Genomic DNA, 16,566 nt, shown 5'->3' with positions numbered 1-16,566 from the left:
AGAAATAATTAGCTTCAGAAGAAAAGGGCACTGAAGATAAAGACTTTCCTTTTCTCCGTGAGGATAATGTGGAAATCTTAAGAATTCATATTTGATATACAAATTGCCGCAGTCTATTAATTGTGTATATTTCGCAGGAAAATAAAAGATCTAGTAGGGTTTTGATGTCTATAATTGGTTTAATTAATCAAAAAGTCCTGAACAATTACGAGAACCTGCTTTATCAGGGAGCATGGCAACTATTAAAAAGGGTCCATCCCCTTCCTAAATACGGGATAACCTTATATTGATGTGTTTCCAACTTTTATAACAAGCAGTGATAAACATTGGCAGCGAGCTATATTTGTCATATATTTGTCTCAGTTTAAGAGAACAACCTCTTTACACAAACCTTATTTTGTATCACAGGATATACCCAGGGTAATTTATTGATAATGCCAAGTAGTGTTTGTTTCTGAGCAAAGAAGAAAATGGATTATGCTGCAACAACAAGGGTGGTCTGTCTTTGAAGGCGAAAGCAGCAGACATTACATTCAATGGATGAGATAAATTAATGATTTTAACACTCAGGACAAAGCAGCGCATGGGACAATGGTGCTCACTTCCATTGACCGTGCTGCTGAGCAAGCAGATACACAAAGCTGCAGTTCTGGATGCAAAGGCAACAATTCATACTGCGCTCCAGCAAGGACACAGCTCAGCATCAGGCCTGTAAGGTAGCTGTGGGAGTTGAACATTGTTCATACTGTTGGTTCCTCCTCATAAACTGATTGCTGGGAGAGGAACTAATGACTCAAGAAAGGATGGAAAGCTGAACAAGTAGACAAAGATTTACTGTCCTTTGGGGAACTGTAACAGAGAGGGGAGAAGCAGGACTAAAATATTTTTCATCTTGAAAAGCCATGGCACTCCATCTAAGATCATTGCAGAAAAAAATATAAGTAAAAAGAAGGAACAAGTTAAAGGTTTATTCCATGCTGAAAAGAGAAGAAAGGAAACAACGTTTCGGCTGTGGAGCCTTCTTCAGGTGTCTCCACAGCCGAAACGTTGTTTCCTTTCTTCTCTTTTCAGCATGGAATAAACCTTTAACTTGTTCCTTTGCAGCCTACGCATGCTGATGCAGCTACCTACTTGAAGTACTAAGTACTAAATAAAAATAATTTAAACACTTATTCACAGTGTTGACTCAAGCTACTTAAATTAAGAGAGTAATTCTTTAAAGATTTTGAAATCTCAAAAGCAGGGCAAAATCGAGTCTCTTGCTTCGATTTTGACTTCCTAAATGACTGAATTGTCCAACTGGAGTGCGAGAGGCTCAACAATCACTAAACCACTGTTCTTAGGAACATACCCATCTTTGCGGGTTTCAGGGTCGCAGCAGGGCATCTCGAAAGAGACTTGCCTGAGGGACTTTTCCCTTTTCCCATTCCAGCACAAAGAAGAAGACTTTTTAGAGTTAATAGTTTGTTCTGTCACAGTGTTTGCATTTACCATCCAGCTACAAACTACATGCAACTTCCAAGAATTATTCCAAAAGCTGTGGAAAGCCAGGTTTGGTAAAAGGCATCCTATAAACGTATATGATAATCTGATAAGTAGAGAGTTATAACTTTGTCTCCTTTTTTGACAACCAAAAAAATCTGAAGTGACTTCTTTTTTTCTCCTTCCCCTAACACGACTTAAAATACTGTACTGTTAACATACTTTATGCAAAACGAATGGAGAAGAAAAATTAATGCCTCTGGGTTTACTGTACATTTCTTCAGCTGTGCTGCAAAATCACAAGCAGAGAATGCTTTTCTTCTCCTTCAAAATTTCTACAGGGAAATTTAAAGGGAAAACAGAAGGCCTAGACTGCAGGCTCACGTGTGTCAAGGTGTTAGAGACAGGAATTATGATATCTGTAGTGTCACTTTTGAAAGCAGTAAACTGTGGCATTCAGTTGAAACAATCTGACTTTCACCACATATAGAGACCAATGTAACACATTACTTAGTTGAATGCACAAACTGGAAAAGCTACAGACTATACAAACTTTAAGCTGTCTGATATTCATTTGGTGATTTTTTTTAAAAAAGGTTGTATCCCATCATGACAAGCAGAGCAGATTTTTCTGCCACTTCACTTATTCATTTTCATGTACATTTATTTGTTTGGAAGATGCTTTTACAATCGCACCTGGTCAAGATGCAAAGGGTGTTAATAACAGTAGCAACACTTGGTGGAATGCGGCCCTGGCTACTGATGATAATTCACCTACTACTCCAAATATTACAGCAATGTAATATTTGTCCATATTTGCCCCCTTTTCCCATCACTGTTCTCTTCCTATTTCTTACCCTGTAAAATAGAGCATATATAAACAATAAACTAAAAATAAAAACAGTGCAAGACACAAAGTGGAGTAGACTTGATGTATTATGTATTTTTCAGACAACAGCTCTGACTCGGAAAGAGAACTGTTTATTCCACAGTTGATCCAAATGAGACCTGGCCAGTTACTTCCATGAAAGCCAGGGATACTGCTTGAAAAATTCTATTCATTTTCTTTCAGTTGAGGAGTATAGATAAAGAGGCCATGATAAATGTTAATATTTTTTTAATCATTCCTAATGAAGCACTTAATCCCTGCATGACAATCTCCACACAGGCTTCCTGAAGACACGGTTCGCGGAGCGCTGCCTGGGCATCGATTCAGAAGGAGATTAATTTACTAGGCTCTCGATCCTAAAGAGCTCAGAGGCACTATGGAAAGAACTTTAAAAAAGGCTGCTGAAGCTGCTACTCACCACTGATTGTAATTCCCAGCTCTACCCCTCTTTTCTTGGGCAATTTAACATGGAATGTACCACTACTGGGGACAACAGATTCTGGAAAGAAAAACAAGAGAGTGCATTGTGGTAGGTTTAGACAGTATTTTTGCGTATATACTGTATTGTATTGAACCCCTTCACGTACTTGAGTACTGACAGTTTAGATAAAATTAAAAAAAAATGGCCAATCAACCTGTTTAGAGGAAATTTAGTCTTCAGTACTGTTCTGAAAAGTAGACTGTACTTCAACAGTGAAGTATACACTACAAGTAAGTGCATTTAAAACATGAAAACATTAAAACAGTAGACCGGTCTTAAAAAAGTGTGGGAGTATGGCAAAAGCAGCACAACATTGTTGTCAAAGCTGATACTCTAGTTTCTTTCAAGAAATGGTGGGATGAAAACTTCTCATTATTTTGCTACTAGAAACTAAAACTAGATCTCATTTTTTACCTTTCATACAGTACGTTCTTAACGTCCATATGATACAGGAATATTCTCATCATTATCTTATTTGTTTTACTTGTTGTATCTCCATGACTTTGTTCCATGTAATTGTCTTCTCAGACAATTGTCTTCTGTGGGCGTGCAAACTACTAAACAGGCCCACCACAAAAAAATCATCTTTTGAAAAAAAATCTGAAAATCTTTCAGATCTTAAAAGAAATTTAAAATTTGAAAAGAGAAACATTCCTTGCATTTGTGTATTAATTATTTTAAATGCTCATGTAAAAACTAGAACTAGGTGCTGAACCAGCATCAAACCTACATACAGTAGTTCATCCAGAGCCTTATGCAACATAAACTTAATTTCAAACTACAGTAGCAGGTTTCTAGAACCTCAACAACTGAAATAGAAACCACCCCAAAAAAAAAATCCAAAATGAAACAGTAAGAATACATTTTATCTCACCTTCTCAGCTAAAAATATGAAATAAAATCTTGCTCAGCATCTGAAAGACTATTGTGAAATTGTTACCTGAGGTATATATTGAAACAAACTCATTTAGGCTTAATTTCCTGATTTACAAAACTGCACTTGTACTGTATTTGTGTTACTCAGCTGATTCATCTAGTGTTAGAACAGCTGCAATCATTTTGTGAAATAGTTAATAGTTTGAAATGTTCAAAAGTAGAAAAAAGCACAAACAAAACAGTATTAGGACAACACTTCCGCTATCTGCTGTGGCCCCTCTAGGTTTCCCCCCAGAGGAAACCCAGGCGAGAATCAAACTGCTACAACAGAAGTACTGAGACATCATGTCAGCTGACAAGCCCCATCTCCTGGCATCATGGATTCGAACAGCAAAAATCTTTCTACAAATGATATCAAGATAAAACACGATCCATTGACACCAGGAGTGGGAATGCAGAGGCTCTCAACACAGCAGCAACATTTTTTAAGAAGCAGTAAAATCAGCCAAACAAATCCATCCCTGCCACCAAGACTAAGATCTGAACTATCGTTTGACAAATGTCCCCAGGGAAAGCAAAGAAGAGAGCTTTGTTAGTAATATTGGAAGATGAAGAAACAGGAAAAAAAAACGGTCATCTGGTCATTCAGTCATCTGGCCTTTCCGAAAAAATAAAATATGCCCCTAAACAGTTTCTACAAAAGGACTAAGGACCAGTTTCATATCTACCATTCTACATCTGCAATGGGTCAAATATGCTCTGTAAAGAAAAAGACAAATCAGTTGATGGATTATTGTAAAAAATTAAGAACATAAGAAAGGTTATAAGGAGCATTCGGGCCCGGATTACCAGACTCAGAGACAGTTTTTACCCCCGCACTATCAAACTATTAAACTCCCAGCCTCTCTCACTCTCACCTATGATCTGAACTTCACAGTGCCTTCTTTCTTACCAAAAACTCAAACACACATTGAAATCTACCTCTACCTTACATGCCAAAAAGCTCACTCCTCCATAATTTCTATCCTTTTATTTCATTCTGTTGATGCATGTTTTTGCACATCTGATGTTGTTTTTGCACACTGCCTGTTGTCTCTCTTTTATTACACAATTGTATTGTTGTTGTTTTTTGTACTACTTATCGTTTGAGAGCTATCTAAATAGTATTTCGTTATACCATATGCCTGTATATGAGTATAATGACAATATACTTGAACTTGATTGACGTGAAGTGAGAGGAGGCCATACGACCCATTTATCCTGTTTGATTGCTAGTAGCTAATTGATCCAAGGATCCATCCAGCCGATTCTTAACTGATGTCGGCAGTGGGGACATCGGCAACCTCATCACCTTCACGATTCCAGAGGTTGGGATTGCAGAACAGAGATGCAACTGAAAGAAGGGCTGTGATTTATGAAGAGCTGACCATAGCCAAATCTAGGTGAGGAGATCACATGGGAGGCAAGATTCAGGCCTTACATTTTCCAACTACATGTTTTTGTCCACATGAGAATTACGCTCTTAAGTTGTATTCTGTCCTACACAGTCAACAGTCAACAGCAACACTATTTTGGAAGTTCTGTTTGCTGTAACAGTCAACTTAGTTACCACTATGATGCTGAGTAAATTGTATTTTAAAGATAATTCAGTAATAAGGGGCTCACATTAAGACAGGGATCTCCAACTGCATCACAGTACTGTAAGTCTTATACAGTAGGTCACACCAAATCATGCACTCTAAATTTTGGAAAAACACTGGTCCCTGAGGACTGAAGGGTATTAGGTTTTTAAGATTTATGCTAGATTATTTAACAGATAACACGCTTCACTGACGTCAACTGCAACTGCAGTGTTTTCAACTCTTTTGAAATTTGGCAATTGGCTCCCGTGTAACCTCCTGGACTGGGGGCTCTATGGGACCAGGGCTAGACACCCCTGCCTTAAAATAACAGTTTCCAAACCTGCAACATCGAATTCTATTTCCAGAGTAACTTTATTGGATAGTGCTGCATCTCGTAAGAGCTGATTGGCCTCCTCAAGAGTTCCATCTTCAGTTGCAATGCTGTTAATGGACAAAAGTCGGTCTCCAACCTGGAGCAACCCACACCTGTGAACAGAAACACAAAAAAAGCCCTTAGGCACTAGCAGCTTGGTTTGATTCTTAATAAGAGGAAATGTTTAACATTGCTTGGTATGCCTTCATTATGATGCTGTCACCTGCTGTGCCTTACTGAGCCACACATTTGTTAATCAGAACATACTTGACACTGCATCAGTGCATCCACTAGAGGGATTGGCCTCTGAAGCAGTAAAAACATGCCATTATAAACAATTTGAAGTTTTCCCAAAGAATGCTTAGTGTCACATTGAGCATACTAACATAAAGCATAATTAAACGCCTTCTGCACACAATAAGCATATTCTGCATGAGTCAAGCCCAGCATGAGACAAAAAAGCCAAACAGGCACTGTTGTCTTTCTATCTGTGCTCTGTTTTGTGCCTGTTATTGATTTACATGGACCTCTCTGTGCAGGCTGCTTGGTATAATGTAACATGACTAAGAACAAGTGTTCAGGATAGAGTTAAAATCAGATGCCAAGGCCTGGAATGCACTCACTACAGTACATGAGTGGAGTCTTTTGTGTGACATTTAAAGGGCTGAGAGGCCAGCTGGAAAAGAGCCAGCTCCATTTGTGAAAGCTGTTTAACTACGATATGATTCTTTGAAGGGACTTCTGTCAACTACTAATGTTCTCAATGGTGCTTTCCTTTAAAATTTATCAGTGCCTTATTGAGCACAGAGCCAAGAATACCATTATCACAGAAAAAAATCTCAAGCAAAAAAAGAAAAAAACAGGCCAGAAAATCCATTCTGGGGTTTTGGACCAACATTGCAAAAGGTCAGTTTCTTTTTTTTTTAAGTGTGAAAAACAAATCTGACATTCAAAGTTCAATTACATGAGGCAGGGTAAGAGGCTATCTTTTTAAAAGTGCTGAAGTGGCACAATGATTGATGTGTGGTTTAAAACTTGGTGCCTGAAGGCTATGAACCCCATTAGGCACCTTCTGATTGATTGCTAATTATCATCTCTTGGACAGGGATTTAAATCAATAACCAGAAATAAAGCTTTTGCATGTCCTACACAGACTGCAGGAAATGTTAAATGGACAACATCACTGCTGACTGTCACAACTATAATTAAATGATTAACTTCACAGCCTCTGAAAGCAATATGATCTGAACTCATATTTCTTAATGCCTTTAAAGTGCCTGGCTGTCAAAAGAAGTTCATAACAGCATGTCGGTTAAAATAACTGCTAACTTTGAAGAGCGAAGGTCCCTCTTGTTTTTTTATGACTAATAGTTAGCAAGCTAAAGTACCATGTCTCTATTCATCCATCCATTTTTTTAACTGCTTCGTCCAATTCAGGGTTGCGAGTGAGCCGGAGCCTATCCCAGCAAGCAACAAGTGCCTGACTAGGGATGGTGGGACGCCAGTCCACTGCAGGGTAGATGGACAAAGACACACACACCCACTCCAGGACCAATTTCTCCAGAAGCCAAATAACCTACCAATATGTCTTTGGACTGTGGAACAAAACCAGAGCACCCAGAGGAAACCCACAAAATCACAGGTAGAACATAAAAAATCCACACCATAGCACTCCAGATCTGTAATTGAACCCACTGCTGTGAGGCACTCTGCCACACTGCCCCTTTCTGTCCATGTTGTTTTCTACTTTCTGCGAACAGTTTTGTTTGTATTTTTACAGACATAACAAAATACTACAATTATGTCCTATCCAAAACAAACTCTGCCCATCATCCCCCTTGGTGCTAATGCCCTCTCTGTCTCTAAAGATGCCTACAATGTAGTTAAACAGATACAATGAGAACCCCTTATGAAAAATCCCTTTGGAACAAGCACTTCCAAGCCTCCACTGTCCTTCCAAAGTCATCTTGGATCCCACCAGTCAAATGTTCAGTATAAACTATGTCAACACAGGGATTCACCGGTGCTGAGAGAGAATAAAGAGCTTCCCAACACAATTCCGGCTGCAGTCATACCAGCCAGCCAGAGAAGCCTGGATCAGAGTCTTCATGCAGCAAGAGTATTAACCTATACAGAATAATGGACAAAAAAACTTCCAAAATTTAACAACCTTTAGAAATAAATTCCACTTAGTAACAAAGGTCCCTTGACCCTTTGAGTCTTAATCAATGATCGGACATTTCACATTGAAGGAGGTCTCAGCTTCATGCTATGCTGCAAAATCTATAGGAGTTCAAATCTCACAAATACCCATTTCTGTGGTGAACTGATTCTACGCAATCAAAGCAGCATTTAAGTACAGGGCTTATGCAATGCCACTGGGAAATACCAGTCACAGTTCACCAGTGGGGACAAAAACCCATTCTGTCATCTAGGTGGATGCCTTCTGAAAATGAACCAACTGGAAGTCAGTGCCTCATGGACTGCCACGAGATAACTGATCACAGCCCAACGTCCTGGCCCATCAAAATTCACCAATTAGGTTTATAAGTGGGGGGGGGGGGGGGGGGAGAAAAGGAATTTCAGTGTTAATTAGAAGTACTGAACAAAAACTGAAAAGCTGTGTTCCCAAATGTAAGGGAACACAAACAGTTTGATTTCTATGAAGATAAATTACACTTGAAAAAGAAAAAAAAATATTTATCTGTTGGAGAAATTATCATTAAAAATAGAAACAAAAAAGCAAGAACATTATGCTGAATGTTTTTCTCTCACACAACGCCTTAGGGAATCTTGTCAGAAGCAATTCTTACTTTGGTAGTTGGAAGACAAAGCTAAGGAGCATCGAAAAAAACAGGCTTGGGAATAAAGCTCAAACAGAAAAGGTGCTGTAAATATTTGTAAATATTACCCTTTTACTTGTGGTCCAGTGAAAACCATGCAGGCCAGATTTAACTTGATCAAACCTACACATTCAAACAGAATTCTTAAAATTTTACTATACTGATAAGACAAGATCAAGTATAGTATTCCACTGAGCCCTGACCCAGATATATGAGTAACAAACTAATCTAACTCAACTGACAAAAAATTTCTTCTGAACTTTCATGCTTTTCAAAAGCTGCAAAAAATACCCTAGCCTATTTAGTTTCTGAGCTTGGAACCACCAATCTAGTATTTCAGTTATAAAATGCCTCATTTCCACCTCAATAAAAGATTAATAATATTGTAAAAAAACACTTTATGTGCAAATTGCAGCTTTAGGTGTAATTGTGCTTTGATGAGGTGAAGCTGTAATTTACTGTATTCCAACCATTTGCTGGAATGTTTAAGAAAAAGTATGCTTGTGTTTGGTGCTAGATAAAACGTATCATCCATCTAATATCAGAAAGCACCAGGCTACCCAGAACCTATCCAGGAAAAATCAGGACTATAAATGAATGGGATGACAGTCCATCATGAAATGTGACTTTTTCAAATTTTGTTTGCAAATGTTTTCAGGTGGTATTAAAATATAAGCATACCCATTCACAGAGAGCTATCAGAGACTTTCTCGAGTTGAAAATAATACTGAGCTGGGTCTATGGTCAACTTGCTCTTTTTGCCTGGTAATTTAATTGCAAATATGGGTGAAAGTGAGAAAAAAAACTAAATTACATTTTTTCTATAGAGCCTCACTGTACAGATCATTGTGTCTGCAGAAGCACAGGCAGATAACCCTGAGTAACAAAGCTTCATTTATAAAGCAGAGCTCTCCAGATGTTAACCAAATAAATCTCTTGGTCCTAGAATGGTGCTGTAGTGTACGCCTACTCATACGAAGTCCCCTAGGTCTCGGTACCTGCATATGGACCTACACCATCAGCATTCTAGGTATAAGTATGGTTGCAAAGATTGTGTCAATGATATACAGTACTGTATAGTAGATCATGTTCTTTGCTGGAAAACAACAGGTAAGCAAACTGAAGGGGAAGTTAAAATATTACTTGTAGTGAAAACAGGGCAAACACTTGTGTTAGAAAGGCATAGAAATGGATCGTTAGTGTAACCAAAACAGGAAGCACAATTATCATTAAGCCTGAAGAATCAGGGCAGCAGTATAGCCAACAAGTTTCTTCACTCTTAACTGGAAGAGACGCTGCCGTTGTAACCTTGAGCAAGGTACTCCACCCGAATTGTTCCACGAAAATACCCAGCTTTATAAATTGGTGAGAATGCAGCCAAAGTTGTAAAAAATAAAAATCAGCTAGAACCTTCAGTGAAGATACTGTAAGGTGGACAACAGAATGGATTTTTTCTTTTTAATTTTTATTTACATTTAAAATATTTTAAAAATTGTAATATTTTCAAAGCAACAATGGTTTTCTCTGCAAACGCTTTCCTTGACAGTTTTAAACTTCGAAACCCAAGCTGCAATTTCTCACTAACATAAACTGCATTATAGGGAAGAGGAACAAGTAAAGGTTAATTCCTTGCTTCGGGTGTCACCCGAAGAAGGCTCCACAGCCGAAACAGTGTTTCTTTCCTTCTCTTTTCAGCATGGAATAAACCTTTACTTGTTCCTTTGCAGCCTGTGCCTGCTGATGCAGCTACAGTGCCTACTGTACTTGAACTACTTATAGGGAAGAGAGCTAAGGGCCTGAATTTGACAAAGGCAAGACAAACGGTAAGAAAGATCATGTAAAGATCTGCTTAATTTTTACATAGCTCAAGGCTCACCTCTCAGCAGGGCTGTCCGGTTCGATGAAGCGAATGAGGGGAGGGGCAGACAGGGTCTCGGTGGCGAAGATGCCTCCCTGGAGCTGAACGCCAAAACCGTTGAGTGGGTCACCCCTTAGCGTGATCTCACTGGTCTCCGTGTGGACAATCTGCCCACCAGGCCCCAAAGTGCTGGAGGCTAGAGATACTGGGACGGGAGACAGGCTTCAGCTCCCTGGGCCACACTGCTCACACAACATCAGTCAATGCTCCATACGCACTACTCAGAGTTCATCACACGCAAAACAATAAGAGCAGGTAATACTGTGTTAAGACAGTCAGTATTGTTAGAACAGCAACAACAGCTTCAAGGCACAATGTCTTCCTCAAATTATAAAATCCATATTAGTATACATATTATCCATATAATACATATTAGTAGGTTTGACAAAGATCATACTACTGACCAAACACAAAGCACAGAACGTAATAATTAAAACATTTGTATTTTGTTGCTTAACCATGTCCCCTGGGGGCTGATATTTATACCTTGGATGTAAAAACTAAAGAAAAACAAGACAATCCTATTTGAGATTGCATAAATGAAGGTTAAATATTCTACTAATAATCAATTTATCATCAATTGAGATTTGATGGAATGTTAATAAAGCATTTTAAGACTAATTTATTCATTCTTATGGCTATCCCTCATGGTCAAGGATGATCGAAGCTGACTGCTAATACCAATGCAGTATCCAAACAGACTCTTGCAGGTTGAACAAGGATATCTTGGGAGATATCTGACTGTGTACTGTGCGATCAGGTTATGGTGAGTGTTCTTCAATGCTCTCACTTTGCTTCTTCATACTGACACCTTTGGGTCACAAAGTGCTAGGCCCCTTCTCAAATATTCTTCCCCCGTCTTGTTCAGTCAAGAACCGTAATCTTGCAGGAGCTGATGTTGCATTTCTTCGTGTCAGCTGCAGATCTGGCATGATTTCCCTCGCTGAACTAGGAGAAGAAAACTCATCATCTTTGTAAACGGAGTTCGATGACTGAAGCAAGGGTGGTTTTAGTTTTGGACTGGAGATTGTGCAGATGACATAATTTGCTGCTCAGTCAGTTGCATGCCAGCAGAAGTTTGTCTTTTATTAAATAAAGTAAGATGCTTGGAAATACTGAATATTGGAGAATTGGGGTGATGACACACCCTTGTTTGTGTCCTGTCCAAGGCTCTGTATGGATCCAGCAGTGAGGCAGGCAGGAATCCTAACAGATCTTTGCAGGAAAAAAAGCAGGACTGAAGGAGTTCTGCGATACAGTACTTCATCCTTGACCCTACAATATTCACTGACCAGATTCTATGGTGTGGATGAGGGATGAATTTTGGTACCCAAAACAGCTATGAATTTTCAGTAGTAAACATGTTGAGGACAAATTCATGTGAGGGTTGATTTTAGATTTGGGGTTAGTAGAGTATATACTGTACATCATTGTTTCTGTAAGAGTTTTATTAACATCCTACAGAAACTCAATTGATATTAAATTCACACCTAATAGAGTATCTTACTGGGGAAGACATGAATTTCTAGTAGAATAATTTACAGTTGTGTTCAGGAAGATGCTTTTCTGGTTACATAAATGGTGTTTCACATACAAGAGCTCTTGTGCTCCTTCTTCCTTTGCCTCCTCTTCATCATCGTATTCCGGGGACTCATGGGATGTGAGTTACGAGGCAGGGTGCTGGCATTCTGGGTGGGGAATCCCGAAGTGTTTGTGGAGCCAGGGGAGAAATTGGTAGACACCAGAGCTAATAAAAGCAAACACACATAGCAGGAACAGGTTTAAATTTAAAAGTACATACTATGAATATATATTACCTTTTACATACATAACTATTTGCAAATATACAATTATTTCAATATTCCTATGGAAGAAAATATAGAAATTTCAAAAGCAATGTACTGAGACATTATAATGTTAAATATTTTCTCTCTGTATGCACTTTGAAGGACAAAGAAGGGCAAGTAAAGTGTTGCATTAGGACAAAATGTATTGCATTATAATGTTAACTTTTATGCATTAAGGAATTCATCACATTAAAATTCCTCTAAGACAATTTTTAGGGGGGCTGTGTGTGTATTTTAAAATAATCGTTTAATTTCAATGTGAGTAAGCGCGTCACTTTGTTTTTGTTTTTCCTCGTTCAGTTAGAAATGTTGCAGCTTGGCAAAAAATATAAAAATTAAACACAAAATTAAATAATCTAATCTTAATGCAATGAACAAAATTTATACTGGATTAAATTTAGCTCAACTATGACAAAAATAATTAATTGCCACAACCTCACTATTTGTGGTCTGGTGATTTAATTTTCCACAAGTCTTCCACGAGCAAGTGCATAGTAAGAATAAAGTTCCAAATTACTGCTCTTAGAAATCATCAGCACAGAATAATAATAGAGGCTGGGAGCTCTGTCATGATGGAACACTCCCAGGAATGCTGGCTTTGCTACAGTATGTTTAAAATGTACAGGGGTGTGAATTATAACTTCTACTAGGAAGGCAGATTAAATTAAGCATTGCAATTCTATTAGCAGTTTTGCAACACAGTGCATTAAAGCTACAGTACCATCAATTCTGGGACAATATTGTACATACTGTTGTATAGATAGGTTTTTCTAAACCTATTAATATCTTACATTCTACATATGGGGTGGGATGAAAATGAATCTCTCCTTGATTTAGTGTAATCTGAAATAAGTAATGAAGTAGATAAACTACTGCCGCTCAAAAGGTGGATTTTATTCCCTTATATTCAACATCTCAAAATTTTGCCATGCACTGAAATCTATACAGTACATCCATTCACTTGCTTCCGTTTGCTTCTGATATTGCAGGTATTTGTTTTATTATGCCTGGCTAAAATGATAGATACTTTGAAAAGGTTTCTGGGGCCATCATCCCTCTAGAATAAGGAACGCCAGTCAAGCAATGAATTTCCAGAAGGAGCCGAAGAATATGTTATATTTCTGTTGGTTATGCTCCTCCTATTTTAACCAAGACTCCTAAAAGGTTTTTGTGTCATGTTACCATGCTTGGCCATACATTCCTCGCCCTTTGTTAATTGGTAAATATCAAATGATACGTATTAATGGGGACTTTCCATTCCATCATTGTAAATGAGAATATAGTATCGTATAATGTGTTAGATCACTACATAAATTTCAAACCAGCATCAACAACCAGCAATGAGCAACGATGAAGCTGCTAAGACGTCTAAGAAGGGAGAACATCAGTGAAAGAAGACTGCACTGTCTTCCTGCCGATTTGTGCCTGGTCAGCAATGTCATGGAAAATTGCCAGATAATACATGCTTAGCATCCACAACTGAACAATGCATTGTTCACACGTTCATAGTTTGATTATGTTTTTAACCTTAAACCTAGTAGTTTTTTGTTGCTTTAAATGACTCCTTATGTGGCAGCTACATCCAGCATTTCCAAGCATAAGTAGACAACTAGAGACTTTTGGATTTTTTCAGCAAAAAATTAACTTATTATTAAACCGACAAATGAATTCCCATCGAATACAAAAAAACAGCATTCAATTTATTAAGGAAAAATCTTTTGAGAGCTAGGATTTCATGTCAAGAAGTAAAAAAACCTTCTAGAGTATTAAAAAGTCTATAGAAAGCAGCTATGTTATAAATTGTAATAGAAGGGAGAGAGAATGAGGGCAGTTACACTTGCAGTACTCCTGGTTGGTGGTGGAATTAGAGGAAGTCCACGTTGGGGTCTTGCAGTGTCCAGGATGCGGAGTGTGGCAGTAATTGACACAGGGATCCCAACAGTGATGATGGTCACTCTTCTGTACTTTCACTGTAATTGAAAGAAAATCAAACACTATTCTTAAACTCAGCTATGCTGGTCAGCATGTACTTGTTAGTTAAACTCAGTTCTGACAAATTGCATCTGAATTGAACTACCACCCACTGTCTCACAACATGGTTTATTTCCCAGGCATTTCCCAAGGGTTTTTCCTCATTTTGAAGAATGACCCACAGGGTCCCTCCCTACGCCAGGACACAAGTTTTTACGTACCAATTCCTTTTCCAAGTTTTCCCATTTTAGAAATGTAAGAGAAGTAATTGCAATATTGCCTTTCACCAGCAACACATGGACGCCCAGACACGGCAGGAAACAAAGATGACAGGAGGATTTATGCTTTTCAAATCAAATACATTATATCCTGAGGTGGTTGGTGCAAGAATATGATGATCAGGTATAAGAATGCATGCAAAAAATTATAAGATTCCAATAATATAAACACAGACCAAGGTTTTTTATACTGTAAGCAGTGATCAAAATACAAATATACTAAATGCAATAAGTCTCTCTTCAACACCAAGTCAGATGAACACACGCTACTCCACACCTTCCTAAACTTTAAATTCTGGAGCAGGTTGCCTCTCTCAGAATTAAACACGACAGATAGGCATGAGAATGTGAGGAATGTGAGACTCTGATTGGTTGGTAGGACCATCAGCTCATTAAGCACACAATGTTAGGTATTTCATTTTGAAAAAGAAAGAGTTGTCTTTTGTTCCTTATTCATATTGCAGTCTCCTTCACTAAAACTCCAAATCTTGTACAGTATGTTATAAAGTACCTGACAGCCTTAATTATAGCTATATTGTTTTTGACACTTGGCCCTTATTTCCATTTAATGTTGTTATGAAGAATGAATATACCCGTCAATTCCAGCTAGAGTTGCCAGCTGGCCCCAGTTCAGCTGATCTTGCAGATTTACTGGGTGCTTTTTCATTAGCACTTGGTTAAGACCTAAATATAAGATGATTGTACTTCTTACACATATTTTAGTTTAATTATGTAATCAAGATCACATCATATTGCCAATTGTTGGTCAAAAATGGGAAAACAATATAATCTGTACACTATTCATAAGTCTTTGACCTTTCTAATAAGATGCTAAATTTAATTAAAATTGAATAGACCAATTCAATGACTTTGTCCAGCTCTTCAGTGCTGTTGGCTTTGAAAAGATCCACAGGAATACAGTACTGCCCCTCCACACTTTTCTAATGAATTTCATTTTAAAAATCTGTTATGTATCAAAATAAGGGCTCATTAGTGCACAATTGAATTAAAACAATTATTCAACTTGTCAGTTTGAAATGCATTATTTTTTTATTCCTTTTAAGAAACATGAAGCTCAATTAGTCCAAGACTGAAAGGTGTGATGAAAAGTAATAGGAATGAACTAATTTGTAGGATTTAAGTTATTTTCTTGAACTTATTTGATCCCTCTTAGTACAGGATACTGTAAAGGTGTTTTGTAACACAGACAAATTAGTTAAATATCCACACCAAATAAATGATTTGAAGTTGTAGAAATTAGAATAACATACTGCAAATGCAGAAAATTCCATTAATTTGTATCACTAGAAATGGCCCAAGCCATTCAGATTTGTCCCTCACAGCACAATACACAAACTAGAATAACATACAGTAAGAAAATGGACCACTGAACAACAGTAAAGCATCATCTACAGTATACCAAACAGCAAAGCAGGTTAAACTTCATCCTGATTACTTTTTATGACGAGTTTTCACAGAGATTACAATATCTCAGTGAAAATATAATATTATGATATTTTTCATATTTTTTCAATTCCATGTGGGTGCCAATATACATGATAGATTTTTGTGTTTATGAATAAGAGCTTCTAAGCTTTTAAGTTCACCGAGCACGCAGTTTCATCACTGCTATGCATGAGTTTCATACCATTATACTGTAAATGATTATTGTACTAGGAATGACCAAGGACTGCATTAGGTCTGAATAAACACTCTGCATTGCTCACAGCATGAATCCCAATTTTATTTACTCTATTTGAAGTATAAAAACCCAAAATACAGAGCAATTCCTCGACTATGCTAAACAATTTCAGTAGGCAGAGAATAGCTCGCCAGGTGACTGCAATCTGAACACTTGATGCATATCAATAACTGGTTACAAAAACAGTGCATTACACACTCTAACAGAGGGATACAGTGAAATGAAGCACAAACATTTAAGAAAGATAAAGGGATTGCTTCATTTCATTTGAGTTTAATTTATAC

The 16,566-nt window shown here is 37.7% G+C and overlaps 1 protein-coding gene across 3 annotated transcripts in view; it reads right to left on the bottom strand.

The window, feature by feature from the left end:
* The window catches only part of grip2b (glutamate receptor interacting protein 2b), a 159,223-nt gene that overhangs the window by 21,819 nt on the left and 120,838 nt on the right, over positions 1-16,566 (bottom strand). For all 3 annotated transcript variants that reach the window (XM_088917300.1, XM_088917297.1, XM_088917299.1), the window contains exons 10-14: positions 14,167-14,301; positions 12,079-12,231; positions 10,443-10,629; positions 5,691-5,836; positions 2,790-2,870 (exon numbers count right to left, since the gene is read on the bottom strand). In XM_088917300.1, coding sequence (XP_088773426.1) covers positions 2,790-2,870; positions 5,691-5,836; positions 10,443-10,629; positions 12,079-12,231; positions 14,167-14,301 — 702 coding nt within the window. The remainder of the gene's footprint in view (positions 1-2,789; positions 2,871-5,690; positions 5,837-10,442; positions 10,630-12,078; positions 12,232-14,166; positions 14,302-16,566) is intronic.

Source organism: Atractosteus spatula, chromosome 5, assembly GCF_055471065.1.
Source record: "Atractosteus spatula isolate fAtrSpa1 chromosome 5, fAtrSpa1.hap1, whole genome shotgun sequence".
NCBI lineage: Eukaryota > Metazoa > Chordata > Actinopteri > Semionotiformes > Lepisosteidae > Atractosteus > Atractosteus spatula.
Note: the sequence above shows the minus strand (reverse complement) of the source record. Positions and strands in the feature narration are given on the sequence as shown.